Source organism: Selaginella moellendorffii, unplaced genomic scaffold, assembly GCF_000143415.4.
Source record: "Selaginella moellendorffii unplaced genomic scaffold, v1.0 SELMOscaffold_4, whole genome shotgun sequence".
NCBI classification, from domain to species: domain Eukaryota; kingdom Viridiplantae; phylum Streptophyta; class Lycopodiopsida; order Selaginellales; family Selaginellaceae; genus Selaginella; species Selaginella moellendorffii.
In genome coordinates this window covers 2,293,003-2,305,949 of record NW_003314265.1, presented here as the reverse complement: position 1 = coordinate 2,305,949, position 12,947 = coordinate 2,293,003, and the positions used below count along the sequence as shown (strand labels likewise).

The 12,947-nt window shown below is 50.3% G+C and overlaps 7 protein-coding genes and 1 non-coding gene across 11 annotated transcripts in view; 4 read left to right on the top strand and 4 right to left on the bottom strand.

Moving 5' to 3' along the window:
* Positions 1-865, bottom strand: part of LOC9654719 (chaperone protein dnaJ C76, chloroplastic) — a 1,697-nt gene extending 832 nt beyond the window's left edge. Inside the window, exons 1-4 of the mRNA XM_002964115.2 lie at positions 520-865; positions 324-452; positions 125-254; positions 5-57 (exon numbers count right to left, since the gene is read on the bottom strand). Coding sequence (XP_002964161.2) covers positions 5-57; positions 125-254; positions 324-452; positions 520-780 — 573 coding nt within the window. The 5' untranslated portion in view covers positions 781-865. The remainder of the gene's footprint in view (positions 1-4; positions 58-124; positions 255-323; positions 453-519) is intronic.
* A 159-nt stretch (positions 866-1,024) lies between these two features.
* Positions 1,025-1,944, top strand: LOC9653944 (thylakoid lumenal 19 kDa protein, chloroplastic). Its single transcript, XM_002964508.3, has one exon. The coding sequence runs from the start codon at positions 1,058-1,060 to the stop codon at positions 1,808-1,810; it is 753 nt and encodes a 250-aa protein (XP_002964554.2). The 5' UTR covers positions 1,025-1,057; the 3' UTR covers positions 1,811-1,944.
* On the bottom strand, positions 1,873-3,361 carry LOC9653943 (transcription factor ILR3). Its single transcript, XM_024668944.1, has 5 exons — positions 2,850-3,361; positions 2,757-2,795; positions 2,561-2,629; positions 2,340-2,502; positions 1,873-2,280 (listed from the first exon to the last, which is right to left on the bottom strand). The coding sequence occupies exons 1-5, from the start codon at positions 2,999-3,001 to the stop codon at positions 1,999-2,001; spliced, it is 705 nt and encodes a 234-aa protein (XP_024524712.1). The 5' UTR covers positions 3,002-3,361; the 3' UTR covers positions 1,873-1,998.
* Positions 3,362-3,528: 167 nt separating this feature from the next.
* LOC9654718 (MAG2-interacting protein 2) lies at positions 3,529-8,048 on the bottom strand. Of its 3 annotated transcripts, none has more exons than XM_024668943.1 (8): positions 7,652-8,048; positions 6,434-7,586; positions 6,022-6,381; positions 5,320-5,967; positions 4,127-5,265; positions 3,880-4,053; positions 3,649-3,825; positions 3,529-3,593 (listed from the first exon to the last, which is right to left on the bottom strand). In XM_024668943.1, exons 1-5 carry the CDS (start codon positions 7,984-7,986, stop codon positions 4,147-4,149), a joined length of 3,615 nt encoding a protein of 1,204 aa, XP_024524711.1. In that variant the 5' UTR covers positions 7,987-8,048; the 3' UTR covers positions 3,529-3,593; positions 3,649-3,825; positions 3,880-4,053; positions 4,127-4,146. The 3 variants fall into 3 exon arrangements, with proteins under 3 accessions (XP_024524711.1, XP_024524709.1, XP_024524710.1); XM_024668941.1 differs by having other exon boundaries at positions 3,649-3,817; XM_024668942.1 differs by having other exon boundaries at positions 3,649-3,817; positions 3,880-4,040.
* A 1,140-nt stretch (positions 8,049-9,188) lies between these two features.
* LOC9654717 (E3 ubiquitin-protein ligase SINAT2) lies at positions 9,189-10,571 on the top strand. Of its 2 annotated transcripts, XM_024669359.1 has the most exons (3): positions 9,189-9,378; positions 9,608-10,258; positions 10,368-10,571. In XM_024669359.1, exons 1-2 carry the CDS (start codon positions 9,208-9,210, stop codon positions 10,238-10,240), a joined length of 804 nt encoding a protein of 267 aa, XP_024525127.1. In that variant the 5' UTR covers positions 9,189-9,207; the 3' UTR covers positions 10,241-10,258; positions 10,368-10,571. The 2 variants fall into 2 exon arrangements, with proteins under 2 accessions (XP_024525127.1, XP_024525126.1); XM_024669358.1 differs by lacking the exon at positions 10,368-10,571 and having other exon boundaries at positions 9,608-10,346.
* On the bottom strand, positions 10,383-12,104 carry LOC112344481 (cytochrome b561 and DOMON domain-containing protein At3g59070-like). The gene is made up of 2 exons (XM_024669360.1): positions 11,534-12,104; positions 10,383-11,436 (listed from the first exon to the last, which is right to left on the bottom strand). The coding sequence occupies exons 1-2, from the start codon at positions 12,077-12,079 to the stop codon at positions 11,419-11,421; spliced, it is 564 nt and encodes a 187-aa protein (XP_024525128.1). The 5' UTR covers positions 12,080-12,104; the 3' UTR covers positions 10,383-11,418.
* On the top strand, positions 10,640-11,206 carry LOC112344382 (cytochrome b561 and DOMON domain-containing protein At3g25290-like). The gene has a single exon (XM_024669010.1). The coding sequence runs from the start codon at positions 10,640-10,642 to the stop codon at positions 11,204-11,206; it is 567 nt and encodes a 188-aa protein (XP_024524778.1).
* A 100-nt stretch (positions 12,105-12,204) lies between the features above and the next one.
* On the top strand, positions 12,205-12,278 carry TRNAN-GUU. The gene has a single exon. It is a non-coding gene; the product is annotated as a tRNA-Asn (tRNA).
* The last annotated feature ends 669 nt before the right edge of the window (positions 12,279-12,947 follow it).

The window sequence follows — 12,947 nt, the reverse complement described above, 5'->3', positions numbered from 1 at the left end:
CGTGTTCTTCCTCAATTGCGAACGTACAAGGCGCTGTATTCACACAGTTCTTACATCCTATCCTTCGAGACACGACTATACATTAGAAAATGAAAGAGAGAGAACACAAAAGCTTGATACGTACCGATGCATGAAACCTCGTCCACAAACACTCGATCCTTGGTACACGTAACACTCAAGAAAGGGTTCTTTGAAGTCAGGGCGTAGCCATTTATCTCGTCATACACCATCCTCTGCTCCGGATCACTCAGCACCTATCACACACCAATTCTTTTCATTGTGAGCTGAGAAAGAACACACACAAAAAAAAAGAACGTTTTTACCTCGTACACTTCATTCACAAACATACAAAAATTTGTAGCTCCAGAGTCATCTCCAATCAAATCGGGATGGCATTCTTTCATACAGGAGTAGTAAGCCTTTCTAATGTCCTCGGACGTAGCATCGGGCTCCTAGAAAAGAATGAACAAATGAAAGCAAGGAACTGAAAACATAAAAAGGAACAACAAAGAACCATACCAATCCTAGAACCGAGTAGTAGTCCTCTTCAGGCGCCTCGGTCCCAATGGAAGAGCTATCGTCCACTGTTGCTCTTGCTGCCACCGAACGACTATAATTTCTATAAGATCGGAGCTTCCTTTCAAATACCGAGGAAGAACATTCTCTAACAGCTCTCCCTAAATCTCGTCCAATTACACTATTCGAATGATCTACAGCAAGAATTGTCTTTCTCCTTGGATCTAGCGCCGACACGCAGCGATTGACAGCCGCGGCAGCCATTTCTTTGATCGGTCTAGCTGCTATAGCGCATAGAAAATGAATCTCTAGAGCTTGCCTGGCGCCATGGCCTCGTCTTACCTAGCCTAGAAATATTCTCGCAACGAGAACGAAATTTTTGTGTGCGTGGAGAGCACACTCAAAGTATCTCCACGCACGCGTCGCCACGTGGACGTAAGCCACGTGTCAGATACGTGGATTTATCTAGGGCACAGCATTTGGTATATTCTTGGGACACGTCACGGAGTTTAAAAACTTTGCCAATGCGGATATAGTGGCCATGGCGGCAATGGCTTGTATTTCCCTCGCCACTCTCCCCAGGTCTTCTAAGGCTAGGGTTTTCGCGGCGGCAGGAAGAGGAGGATCGATCGCCTCGGCATCCACAGCTACATGCGGTAGGCGGCAGGCACTAGCGCTGCTAGCGCTTGCGTCGTCCACGGCATTTGGATCGAATTCGAAGGCGGCATTCTCTCTCGATTCCCCGGTGGCGGCAGCGGCGGAAGAGGGATCCTCGCCGTTTGAGACGTATTACGGCACAGCCGCGAGCGCGTCCAGCTATGGCGGCTATGGCGGGAATGCGAGCAAGAAGGACTCGGCCGAGTATATCTTCGAGGTGCCCCAGGGATGGAAGGAGCGCCTCATCTCCAAGGTCGAGAAGGGCACGAATGGGACCGACTCGGAGTTTTACAACCCACGCAGGAAAGGTGAGAAGACTTACCTCACATACTTGGCAGGATTTCGCAAGCTCGCCAACCGAGACAACGTCCTCAACGATCTCTCCCTCTCGGACGTGAGCTTGCAAGACGATATCTCCCAGGCCGATAGCATCAAGGCCTCGGACAAGCAAAACGATTCCGGCCAGCTCTACTACGAGTATGAGATCCAGGGGCCGGTGGCTCACAGCCTCATCTTCGTTACGTGCGCCAAGAACAAGCTCTACGCCCACTACGTGAGAGCTCCCACGCAGGACTGGACGAGAGACGAGCCCATGCTAAGGCACGTTCATGAATCCTTCATGACTGTGGGAGCGTGAAAGGTTACCAGGTGTGGTTTTCATGGTTTTTTCAGAAAGTTTGATTTTCCTTATGCAAGTGGTTTTGATCCACGATCATACGGCTCTTGTCATTGTATAGTTATGGTTTTACATACAGTTAGAAGTTGTTCTTACGCCCACTTCCTATTCACAAGACAAAAAGTTCGCCAGGATGAAGAAAAAGTCGCTCAAGCTACAGGAGGCCTCAAGAGAGAATCCTCCGTCGAAGTGGACGACGAAGGCATCCATTGCCACATCCCGCCTGCCGGGAAGGCCGACACCGTCTCGAGCTTGAGCTTTTCGGAGGGTGGAAGCGAGTGGTTTTGAGCAGCCAGTGCCGCGGCCGCGGCCGCTGCTTGGTACGCGGGATGAGGGACGAAGGAGACCGAGAACGTCTTTAGCTGCTCTTCGAGCCTCTCCTTCTCGGCTTTTAGTCTGAGCTTCTCGTCCCGGAGTTCGTTCTTCTCAATCTGCGGAAGCGAGCGAGAGTAATTGCTTTGCTTTGCTCTGCTGTGTCGCACTAACGAACCTTTAAGTCTTTAACAGCTTCACGGAGCTTGTCGTTGGATTCCTTGAGCTGCTGGGCCTCTTGTCGCAGCTGCAGCAAAACGCATGCCGCTTCGATGAGGATGGCGGATTTGTCGGACTTGAGAGGCCTTCCCGGTTCCAGTGCGCCGCTCAATTCCAGAAACCTGTCAAGAGTACAACTTTTCAACACAGGAGTCCCGTGGAAACAGTGAGGCAACTCACTTATCATTGAGCTTATCCCGTCTCATCTTCTCTCGGACAGCCTTGGAGGACGTTGCATCGTCCCGCGGCCTGCAAAATCGAACGAAGAACAAGCAAAACTTGTCAACCAAACTTCAAACTCAGGGACTCGGAAGAAATGAGAATAAGATCGTCGCGACGGGCGAAGCAGAGCTACAAGACTAAAGAAAAAGTCGACCTTTTGCGAGGCGATTTGTCAAGCTTTAGAGACTCGGCTCTGCAAGAGACGCGATTGTGATGAATCCGAGGTGAAAATGAAAGTTGGAGTTACCTGAAACAAGAACCATGTTGCAATTGGACCTGTTCTTGCTGCTCCGAAGAGAGAACAAGAATCGGCTGCGGCTTGGTGAGCTCCTCCAACAAACTTTCGTCCAGGAAAGCTAGCCACTGCCTGCTCTGTGCCGAGAAGCAAGAATAAGCCATTTAATTCTCCACCTTGATCGGCTCCGGGAAGAAAAAAAATCGATTGTTGAGACTCCCTCTTCCAGCCCCAACCTGTTCACAAATTTCCTTCTTTGTTTCTCTGTGTCCCTGTGTGTTCTTCAGCCCTCACCGGGCTTGCCTCCTCGTAGACACAAATGGCCCACAAATACAGTGTTTACACCACCAAACTTGGTGATGCTGGCTTTACCACCCTTGGCCTTCACCTTTGTTTTGGCGGCAAGGGGAAAAGCTTACCGCTAGCATCATCGTCGTTGCTAGCTATCCCTCTCAATCATTCAACTCCGCATTGGAAACAGTATCATATAGCTGCAAACTCGAAGAAAAACGAACTCGTTAAAACAAGGAGTGGCCCAGCTTTTGAGAGCACCTGTTTGTCGTCGTAGAGGGCCACTTGAGCTAACTTGTCGGTATCGACCAAGCGCTTGTGTCGGCCTCAAACCTCGCCATCAATCTCGAGCTAAAAGAAAAATCGGCAAGATATAAGAAGGGAAAAGATAACACGAGCCTTGAAGATTCTTAACTATGGCATTTCAACGCGCTTAGGTGGAATAAACATACAACAAAAAACACACTGCATTCAACGCAGTAACAAGGGATTAGTTTACGAGACGAGATAAAACCTTTACCTTGGAATCGGAACAGAGCTCCCAAGTTCATGAAGTATCATGAATGAGAGCAATGTGTTTCGCTTTTGATGTCAGAGGACTAAACTCGAACCAGCCAAGCTGCCACCACTCAACAACATGCAACCGAATGTGACTTTTGTCTGTTTGAGCAACTTGCTAAGCGGGCCACCTGGAAAACTGGATAAGTACGCGATTTTAAGCTATCAGATCTTGTATAAGAACAAAGAATACCTGGCCCACGCTGCTATCGTATGCTTGGGCCACCTTCGCAAATTATTCTTCCGGCGCTTCTAAAATCCTCCCCCTCCCAGGAAGGATGCATCTGAAGGCTGAGTGGCGCGTTGAAATATCTGCCGGTTAAAGATTTCCATGCTTCTTGCAGAAGTCAGAAGCTAGGCGAGACGTCTGAAAACAATACCAAAATCATTCAGCGTGCACACGTTGCAAAGAGAAAAAGAATAAGAATTCCAGTACTGACCAGGTCAGAGATCCGAGCAGCTACTTCATATCCTTCGCAAGTGTCATCAAAGCTTCGGTCACAACCACGTCGAAAGAGGCTACCATGCGGGAAATCGTCTCGCAGAGGTAGAAAAGAGAGCTCTCTCTCAGCCTTTCAGGGTCGAAGCTTTCCCTCTTCTGCCTCTGCTGCTGTTGCTGTGCTTCCAGGTAGCGTTTCAGTGCAAAGTGCGATATGTTCCACGTAGCAAAAGACTGTGGCACTCGCATGAGTTGGAGCACCAAGCTGGCAGCAGCTCCATAGTGACGTCCTCTCGTCATCTCCGAGACGAAGTATGGCACGATGACGTTCAGAGATGGAGCTCCAAGGCTGTCTTCGGGTAACAGTATTCCTGCCTGAGACTTGTGAAGGAGCTCCGCAAAACCTTTCGAGAGAGCCGAGAAAAGACCGGTTAAGTTTGAAGCACTAGCGATGGTTGGAAGAAGTCGTGCCGAAAGAAGTAAAACCATAGCTGCTTTGTCCAGAACCGCACCCTGACTCTGTAACTCAGCCTCAACACGATCCATATAAGTGCTCCTCAGAGATTCATAGGGGAGCAAGAGTGCAAACTTCAGCCCCAACAGTGGATTCTCTTGTGCTGCACAGTGGACAAATTCCTCGGCTTCGTCCTTGTTGAGTAGAGCGGATGAGCTCGTAGACCACCTATCCAGCACGCTCAGAGCTGCTTCAAGGCCTCGGTACTGGATCAGCTTCTGGCAGGCTATCTTCCAAAGTGATTGTAGCTTGGGAGCTTCTACCGTCTCAGCAACGTCAAAATCTTGCCACCCGTCGCCCCAGCCATCCTCACCACCCTTGTCTTCAGCTCGTTGCAAGTCGTCTTCATTGTCTTCCTTGGTCTCAAAGACAGTTTCCCACTCCTCAAGCAGTAGCTTTAGAGCCGCGGCTTGTTTCTTCGTCGAAGTATTCTCGGCTAGCCTCGAAAAACAGTGCCATGCATCCTCTACGCTCGCCAGGTCAGCTTCTGTAACTTCACCGTCTGCAAACTCCTGAGCAACTATGTCCCTGGACCTCCGGGCGGCAACGGCTAGTTTACTTTCAGTAGGCTCCAACGAGCTTATATTCGTAGGCGTCTCGTCCAGCTCGGTTAAAGGCTCATCGTCCTGCAAAACAACCTTGATATCAAAACACCAAGGAACCAAAAGCAACTAACAGACCTTTGGCGTCGTAACATCGTCTTGGAGAAAATCGTCTGGTGCGCCTACTTCCTCCTTTTCTGATCCCTCAGTGGAGGCAGATCCCTCTGTGGAGGCAGAGTCAGACACCTCTAGAAGTGTCACTGGTAAATACTCATCTACCAAGTCGAACTCCTTCCACGCAGACAGTAGCTCTCCAATAGACTCGCCGTCGCAATGGCGGAGTGAAAAGCTGATGAGCTCCTTCCGGGACTTAATATCTAGTCTCTCCGCATCGGGACCCCGTCCAATAGCTGCGCAAAGGTCCCAGACTTTGCCATGGTCTTTCCTTGCCAGGCTAAGGCACAGCTCTTGAGCCACAGCAACATCCCCGTGAGCGGCTGCTTCTCGAGCAAGTGCTTCCTCGACAAAGGCCATCTGACTGGTATCTTTGTAACCAAGCAGTCTCGCCACCTCGAACACTTCCTCGAGCGGAACGTGAGACTCCTTGTGAGACTCAATAGCCATTTTCAGAACTTCCATCGGATCCTTGATCTGACGAAACTGCGCTGGCAGCATCGTCACACCCAGATATGGTAGCCTTTCGGTGACGGCTACAATGATATCACGTTCAGCTATCCCAGACCCGGAATCTGGTATGAGGCTTAAACAGTCCTTAGCCCTGTCAATCTGCAAGAGACACGAACTTCAGCATCAAATACAGCTTCAAGGCGAAAGACTTACGTCTGGAGAATCCAGAGTGTTTGCAGAGTAGAAGAACTCTCGACTCGTTTGCAGCACGAGGCTTTCGATCTTTTCCTCGCTGAGAAGAGCAACTCCAGGATCCTTAAAATATGATTTTGCCAGGTGAAATCTTCCAGCTTTTAGAAGGCCCCGGCAAAACTCAGAAAGTAAATAGTCCTTCTCAAGAAATGTGAAGGCTTTTTCCTGAAGAACCTGTAAGTCCCGCCATAGTGCATTCCATTCCCCGTCTGATCGGCCTGGATGCTTCCGCAAAAACTTTGACAATAATATACGAAGCATCTGTTTGGTTCCTTTCACATCCTCATTGGATGAAGCCAAGAATCCTATTTTCGTTGGAAGCTGCCAACAGCACTAGTAAGTTAGCGAACATATAATAGAGCTCGAAACATACCTGATAGCGAAACAAAATCTTTCCAGCCTGTATGTGTCCTTCGGCTGTCCTCAACCGTCTCTCAAGTTCACCGCTGATTGCAGGATACCTTTTCGTCGGGCTCACGTTGAAAGGTGCATCCATCGATGTGTCTGTTAATGTTCTGTTAGGATATCGCAGTGCATTCACAAAACCTCTCCGTAAACCCCTTTCGCCATAAGTATCACTGGCCTTCTGCTGCTGCTTGTCATCTTCCCACGGTAACCTTGAAAGAATAGAGGCCATGAGCTCCCACTCATCTGTCTGCGAAGAGCTATAGATGCAGTCCAGACCCGCAGCAATTATCTCCGCTTCGTCCTTGAACAGCACACCTTTGTATGGTGGCTTGCACGAATCCTCCAAGACAACCGCACAAAGCTGCAAGTTCGCTGACGCAACCTCCTTGAGATATCGAACGAGAAAGCTCTGCTGCGTCTCTCCTTGCTCAGCCAGCCCTTGTACGAAAGGAACTGCAACCTCCATCAGCCTGTCCACAACGTTGTCCTCGGTCACGCCCCTCAGCATCATCTTAAACTTGTCAAACGCATCCAGAGCTTCCCACGCTGCCAGTGCCAAGCTCGCGTCGTCCTCTTTGCACTCGGCATTCGAGAAGGACACCCTGCAAAGGTCCGCAACGTCCTTCCACAGATCGTTCAATCCGCTGACGCCCTTTTGTATCCCAGCATCCAGAAGAAACAAGCTGTTCTCGAGCTGACCACTCAGCTGGTCTATTCTTCTCGCTCGCTGCAGATACCACGAAGTTATCTCTTCCGCCGCAGGCCACCTTAAACCTCTGGACAAGTTCACCATAAACTCGGTACACTCGTGAAGATCAACCTCGCCGGAAACTCCAGCATCTGCCAGCCTCACCACAGCTTCGCTTTCAATCCAGTCTTGGCCCCGACGAGGAAGTAAGACTTGAGGTGGTGACAACCTCGGAAGAAGCTGCTCGTAAGTGTGAGGTGAAAGCGTCTCTGGAATCCCGTCCAAAATGCTCAAGACGTGAGGAGCTAGAGCATAGCCGTGACGCTTCATTAGCAGCTCGAGAGCACCCGTCTTCCCGTGCTCGGCGAAGGTAGACGCAAGTCTGTGCAAGCTGGTCGATCGAAAGATCATGTACTTTTGAGGATCATACCTGGGAAGTATAGCACTACATTGAGAAAACGAGAAAGAAAAAGGAAACGAAAGAGCAAGACTAACCTCCCCATATGAATCCCCAGGTATGTGTCGAGGCGATCCTTGAATTGGAGCAAACGCAATCTCCCGAGAAGAAAGAATCTCCTCTCGTCGTCGCCTCCTCCAGCCTGATCCCTGAATTTCTCCGTCTCCGCCAGGCCGTAAGCTAGCAGCGCCGCCATGGCTTCGGAGGTAGAGCACAGCCTCCGCAAGCACTCGCTCACGACCCATCGCCTGTCCCGGACGAATTCCAGGTTCTCCTGGATCGCGTTGGCCCCGAAATCCGACTTTTTCCAGCGATCCCTGTAGAAATCCTGCGATGCATTTCCAGCGCCGCCAAGCGCCGATTGCCGCCCCATGGATCGATGGATCCGCGCGTATTACATCTCTACGCTCACCTTCCTCGATTCCAAAAACCCTGTTGTTTTAGGGCTCTTGGGGCAACCCATAACTTTCATACGTAATATCCCTGTCCTGTGCTCTAACGGAGCTCCAGGAAGCACGAGAGCTTGCCGGACGAAACTCGAGCAAGGCTGATCGATTGGAGCTCCTCAAGCAAATACCGGGATTGAATCTATCGCCAGAAAGGGAAATGTGTCTCTGGAGTAGGAGTTTCAAAACAAAATCTCGCGGGGAAGTTGATGGAGAGTTCTAGCAACAGCTTTTTTGGCCCGAAAGGAGTAAAAGAGAACAAATGGGAAGCTTTCGCTCACCACGCTAGCATTGACAGCGTTGATCGGATGGCGGAGGATATAGTATCCATCAAGAATTTGACTGGAAAAAAAGGCTTCCCTCGACCTCGAAGCTTGGTGCTTGGAACAATTTCTTCACCAGCACTATTTAGGCCGCCAAATACACTTTTGGAGGTCCAAAAGCGTTGGAGTGTGGTGACGAGCTTTACACCCTTAGTAAATTAGTGCATTCTCTTTTACTTGTTTCTCAGATGAATGAGAAGTCCACTTTAAGAAAATTGAGAACCTCGATTGTTGCTTTGTTATGAATAACACGCTCAACATGTCTAACAACGCAACGTTTACGAGTCTGGCATCTAATCTGGACCAAACTCATTCCTCGAGTCAAAGTTTTCGTAAGACTCCATGGCTTATAGTTTGGCTTATAGTCTTGTTGTCTATCAGATCGAAGCGTGAATGAGCTTCCCAACAACGAAGCGTTTACGAGTCTTAATCTGGACCAATCCCATTCCTCGAGTCAAAGTTTTCGTGGCTTATAGTTCGTACGCAAGTAAACATCGCGGGTCTTGTTGGCACACGCCCAGAACACTTTGGAGGAGCTCCAAGATAATGAACTTGGACAATGATTCCCATTTTTCGATGATGGAAGAACGCCGGGCGTCAGAATATAGATCAACCCAAGCGTCTTTGTAAAAGCACGAAAAAAAGGGATCGTAGGGATCTTTAACTGTGTCAAAAGCTAGGAAGCAAATTCTTGCAAGAAAGCATGAAGCAGGACTGGACGCAATGCAGTGATACGACACGCAAATGCGATCAGAGAGCAATCGTTCATTTTGTAGAAATGATCTTGGGACTCCTCTTATTTTAGGGTTCCTGTGGAGAAGGGCGATGGCGACCACGCTGGCCAAGAGGCCCAAGCTGTCGGGGCTGGACGAGTCGCCAGGCGCTCCAAGCGCGGCGCCATTCTCATCGCCCTACTCGCCCATCTCGCTCACATTCACCCTCAACGTTATTTCCTGTGGCTTCTGCAAGGAGGTTCTCGTCAGCTGCATTTACCAGGTATCTCGTTCTCTTCTTGTGATCTTGTTAGTTTAAGATTGTGAGATCTTATGACTGTGTTCTATTTGCATAACTCTTTCGTTTTGGCTTGCGAGAATCTATTAACTGCTTGCGAGATCTTTGGCTATTACTGTTACTCATATCTATGCTTCGGGCTTGCTAGATCTTTGTTTTGTGTTCTATTCTTGCAACTCATAGCATTATCTTCGATTGAATTGCTCGTTTCCAGTGCCGGAACCATCACCTCGTCTGCGCGCATTGCCGCAACACCGAGCGGAGGTGGTGCTCATGCCCCGGCACCGTCGAGAGCTTCCGGAACGAGGCGCTGGAGCGGCTGGTTGGCTGCTTCTCCGTGCTGTGCTCCAACTCGTCCTTTGGCTGCCCGGACGCGTTCCCAATCTACGCGCGGCGAGCTCACGAGACCAAGTGCTCCTTCGCCCCCCGGAGGTGCGCGAGCTGCAGCTTCACCGGCGCGGCGTCGCAGTTTAGCGCCCACTTCAGCGACCACCACCGCTGGAACATCATCGAAGTCCCGGACTACAACGTCGAGTTCGGCATGGCGCTCAAGGCCAGCGAGGCGAGGATCATCCCCGTCCGGATTGGATCGTCCGAGGCGATGTTCCTCATCCACTTCGAGCAGCAGGGATCCTCCGGCCGCCTCTATCCGTCCGAGGTTGCTCGCCACCAGGAGAACGTCAAGGTGAGCATCTCGGTTTTCAAGGGCGGGGAGGTGGAGCTGTGGATGAAGTGCGTGCCAAAGAGCATGGCCAAGGCGGAAGCAGGGCCGTATTTGTGCGTTCCAGACTACTGCCATCTTCCTGATGGACGCATACGGACCGAGATTTGCATCAAGCGCGGCTAGAACAGCGCTAGCTACTCGGTAAGCTTTGAAAAGTTTTTCTTTTTTTCTGTTCTTCCAGATGATTGTAGTTTCTTTCTCGTCGATTTCTTCTTGTCGAGATGACTAACAGCTTCTTCACGTCATGCAGAGATTTCCGCTTTGGTTTTTTTTTTTTTTTTTTGGCTCATACCCGGAAGATCAGCGTAGACTTTTCATTTGTAGCACATGTAAATAGACTTGTGAGACGTGGTGCTCGCAATACGCGTGAAAGAACGCTTCTCAGCGTTTTTTCGTTGTCGTTTCGTAGAAGCTTTTCTTCGTCAAACAAGAGATCTCCAAACAGTTGCTCTCCGAGAATGAGCTCGAGAAAGAGTAAAAGGTTTTCTCCGCGAAATTGAGAGGAGAGAAACTCTTTCTTTCATGGCCAACGGAAGCATCTACGACAATAACTCCCATCACACCGTGAGGAACGTCCATGGAATCGTGTGCGCGCTCTCGTGGGGGATCTTGATCCCGCTGGTGATCCGCTGGTATGGATTCGTGACGCGCCTCCAGGTCCAGGGCAGGCACCTCAAGCTCTTCTACGCCGTGAGGATCATCGCCTACACGCTGGGCTTTGGCGGCACGATCGTCGGCCTGTGGCTCGCCGGCGACGCGGGAGAGATTGGAAACAAGGCGCACTTCAGCATCGCGATCGCGCTGCTGGTGCTGGGAGGGATAGGGGCGACCGGATTCCAGTGCTACTGCTGCTGCCCGGTGGATGGAGTGGCGTGGGCGGTGATGATCATGGGGATCGTCAATGTTTTCAAGGGATTCGACATGCTGGATCCTCCCCGCGGCTATAGGATTGCGTACACCGTTGTGCTATCGCTGGGATGCGTTGCTGGGGTCGCCGCGGAGATTCTCATGTGTGTGCTGCGTCCCCTCCAGAGTGGCTACATTCACCGCCAGGAGAGCGCTACGTTCACCACATCCTACGGAGTCTAGAGAAGGAATTAGCGAGTTCTTGGAGGAATTGAGCGATTCCAATCCAATTCCCCTGTTCTTGAAGAAATTGAAGAAATTCCATTGCTCTGTTTCGCAAAAGCCCAGTGTGATCAAGGATAGAATTCATCCTCGGCCTATGTAGCCAATTCCTAGAGCGAGATCCACTCTGTTTTCTTGAAGAAATTCCATTGCTCTGTCTCGCAAGATCAAAGCTAGAAATCATCCTCGGCCTATATAGCCAGAGCGAGATCCACTCTGTTTTCTTGAAGAAATTGAAGAAATTCATTGCTCTGCCTCGCAAGATCAAAGCTAGAAATCATCCTCGGCCTGTACATGCCTCCTAAACGTAAAGAAACAGAGCACCCCTCCCTGGAAGCAGCAGTAGAGGCAGCACATCGAGCAGCCCACAATGGCGATGAGCGTGGCGATGATCGAAACGTAGGCGATCCGCCACACGCGGTGAGGCCGGAGGATCCCGAATCCACCAAACACATCGGTGATGGCGAGAACCATGACGATGAGGCCAAAGATTTCGATGCCCCACACCCGATGTTTGACTCCCACCAGGTGGAGAAATGCCATCGCCAGCAGCGCGATCGCGATGCCGAAGTGGGCTTTGTGGTTGGCGATGCCGCCGTGAGAGATCGCGCTCGCCCAGAACCCGATCGCCGTCGCGGCCGCGGCGATGGCGTAGAGCGCCGCCTTGAGAAGGATGTGAGATCGCGGCAGGGGACTGGGCAGGAAATTCTCCCTGTAGACGAGCATTGGGACGAGGATCCCCCATGAAATCGCGCAAGCCAGGGCGTGGCCGGACCTCAGTAGCGACTCATCGTTGTGGGAATCTGGAAATGGAGCTGGAGCTGGAGCCGCCATCCGTGTTCTTCCACCGTGTGCTTCCACCGTGTTAAAACCTTATAGAATATTCCAGGCTTAAAAAGCTAACGAATTAATCAAACAAACATTATTAAATTCCCATTTCAAGTGAGTACAATCAACTTGCTGGAGTAGCTCAGTTGGTCAGAGCGTGTGGCTGTTAACCACAAGGTCGGAGGTTCGAGCCCTCCTTCTAGCGGAAAAATGAATCTTATTTATCAAAATTCAGTATTTTATTTTTAACTAATATCTTATGATTATGATAAAGTAACAACTTTTAAAGTGAAGTGTCAGTGTATAAGATCCCTGAATCCCTAGCAATGCCATAATATCCCATTCAAGGAGAAGAAAGGGCCTTCTCCCAACTCGGAAAAGCCCAGACTGTGTTTGCATGTTCGTTTTGTCACCTTATAGACAGGCGACCCATGATTTGCTGGCTCTTTGCTCGCAGCCCTTGTCGGTAACTCGGTCAAACTCCCCACCACTCACTCAATCCATGGATTCGATCGATCCAACCCCTCCAGCCATAGAAAACAAGCTAAAGAACAAAACTTTGGCCAGGATGAAATCAAACTCTCTCCCAATCTCGTGTGTTCAATGCAATCGCTCCACCCATTGGCCGAGTTAATGGTAATATAATCCCAATGTGGGGGGCTCTTATGATAAGCGTGGCGGGCGCGCGATTCTTTCTCCAAATGGTTTTTATAAACATCGTCACACGATCTGGGGCGTGGCGTCCCAAAAGTATAGCAAAATTTAAACGCAAATATCCCCAATACAATCCAAAGCGCTGCGCTGTGATGGAAAAATGAGCGTTACACAACAGCGCCACATGCATGTGGAGGAATATCCACCGACCAAGTGGGCG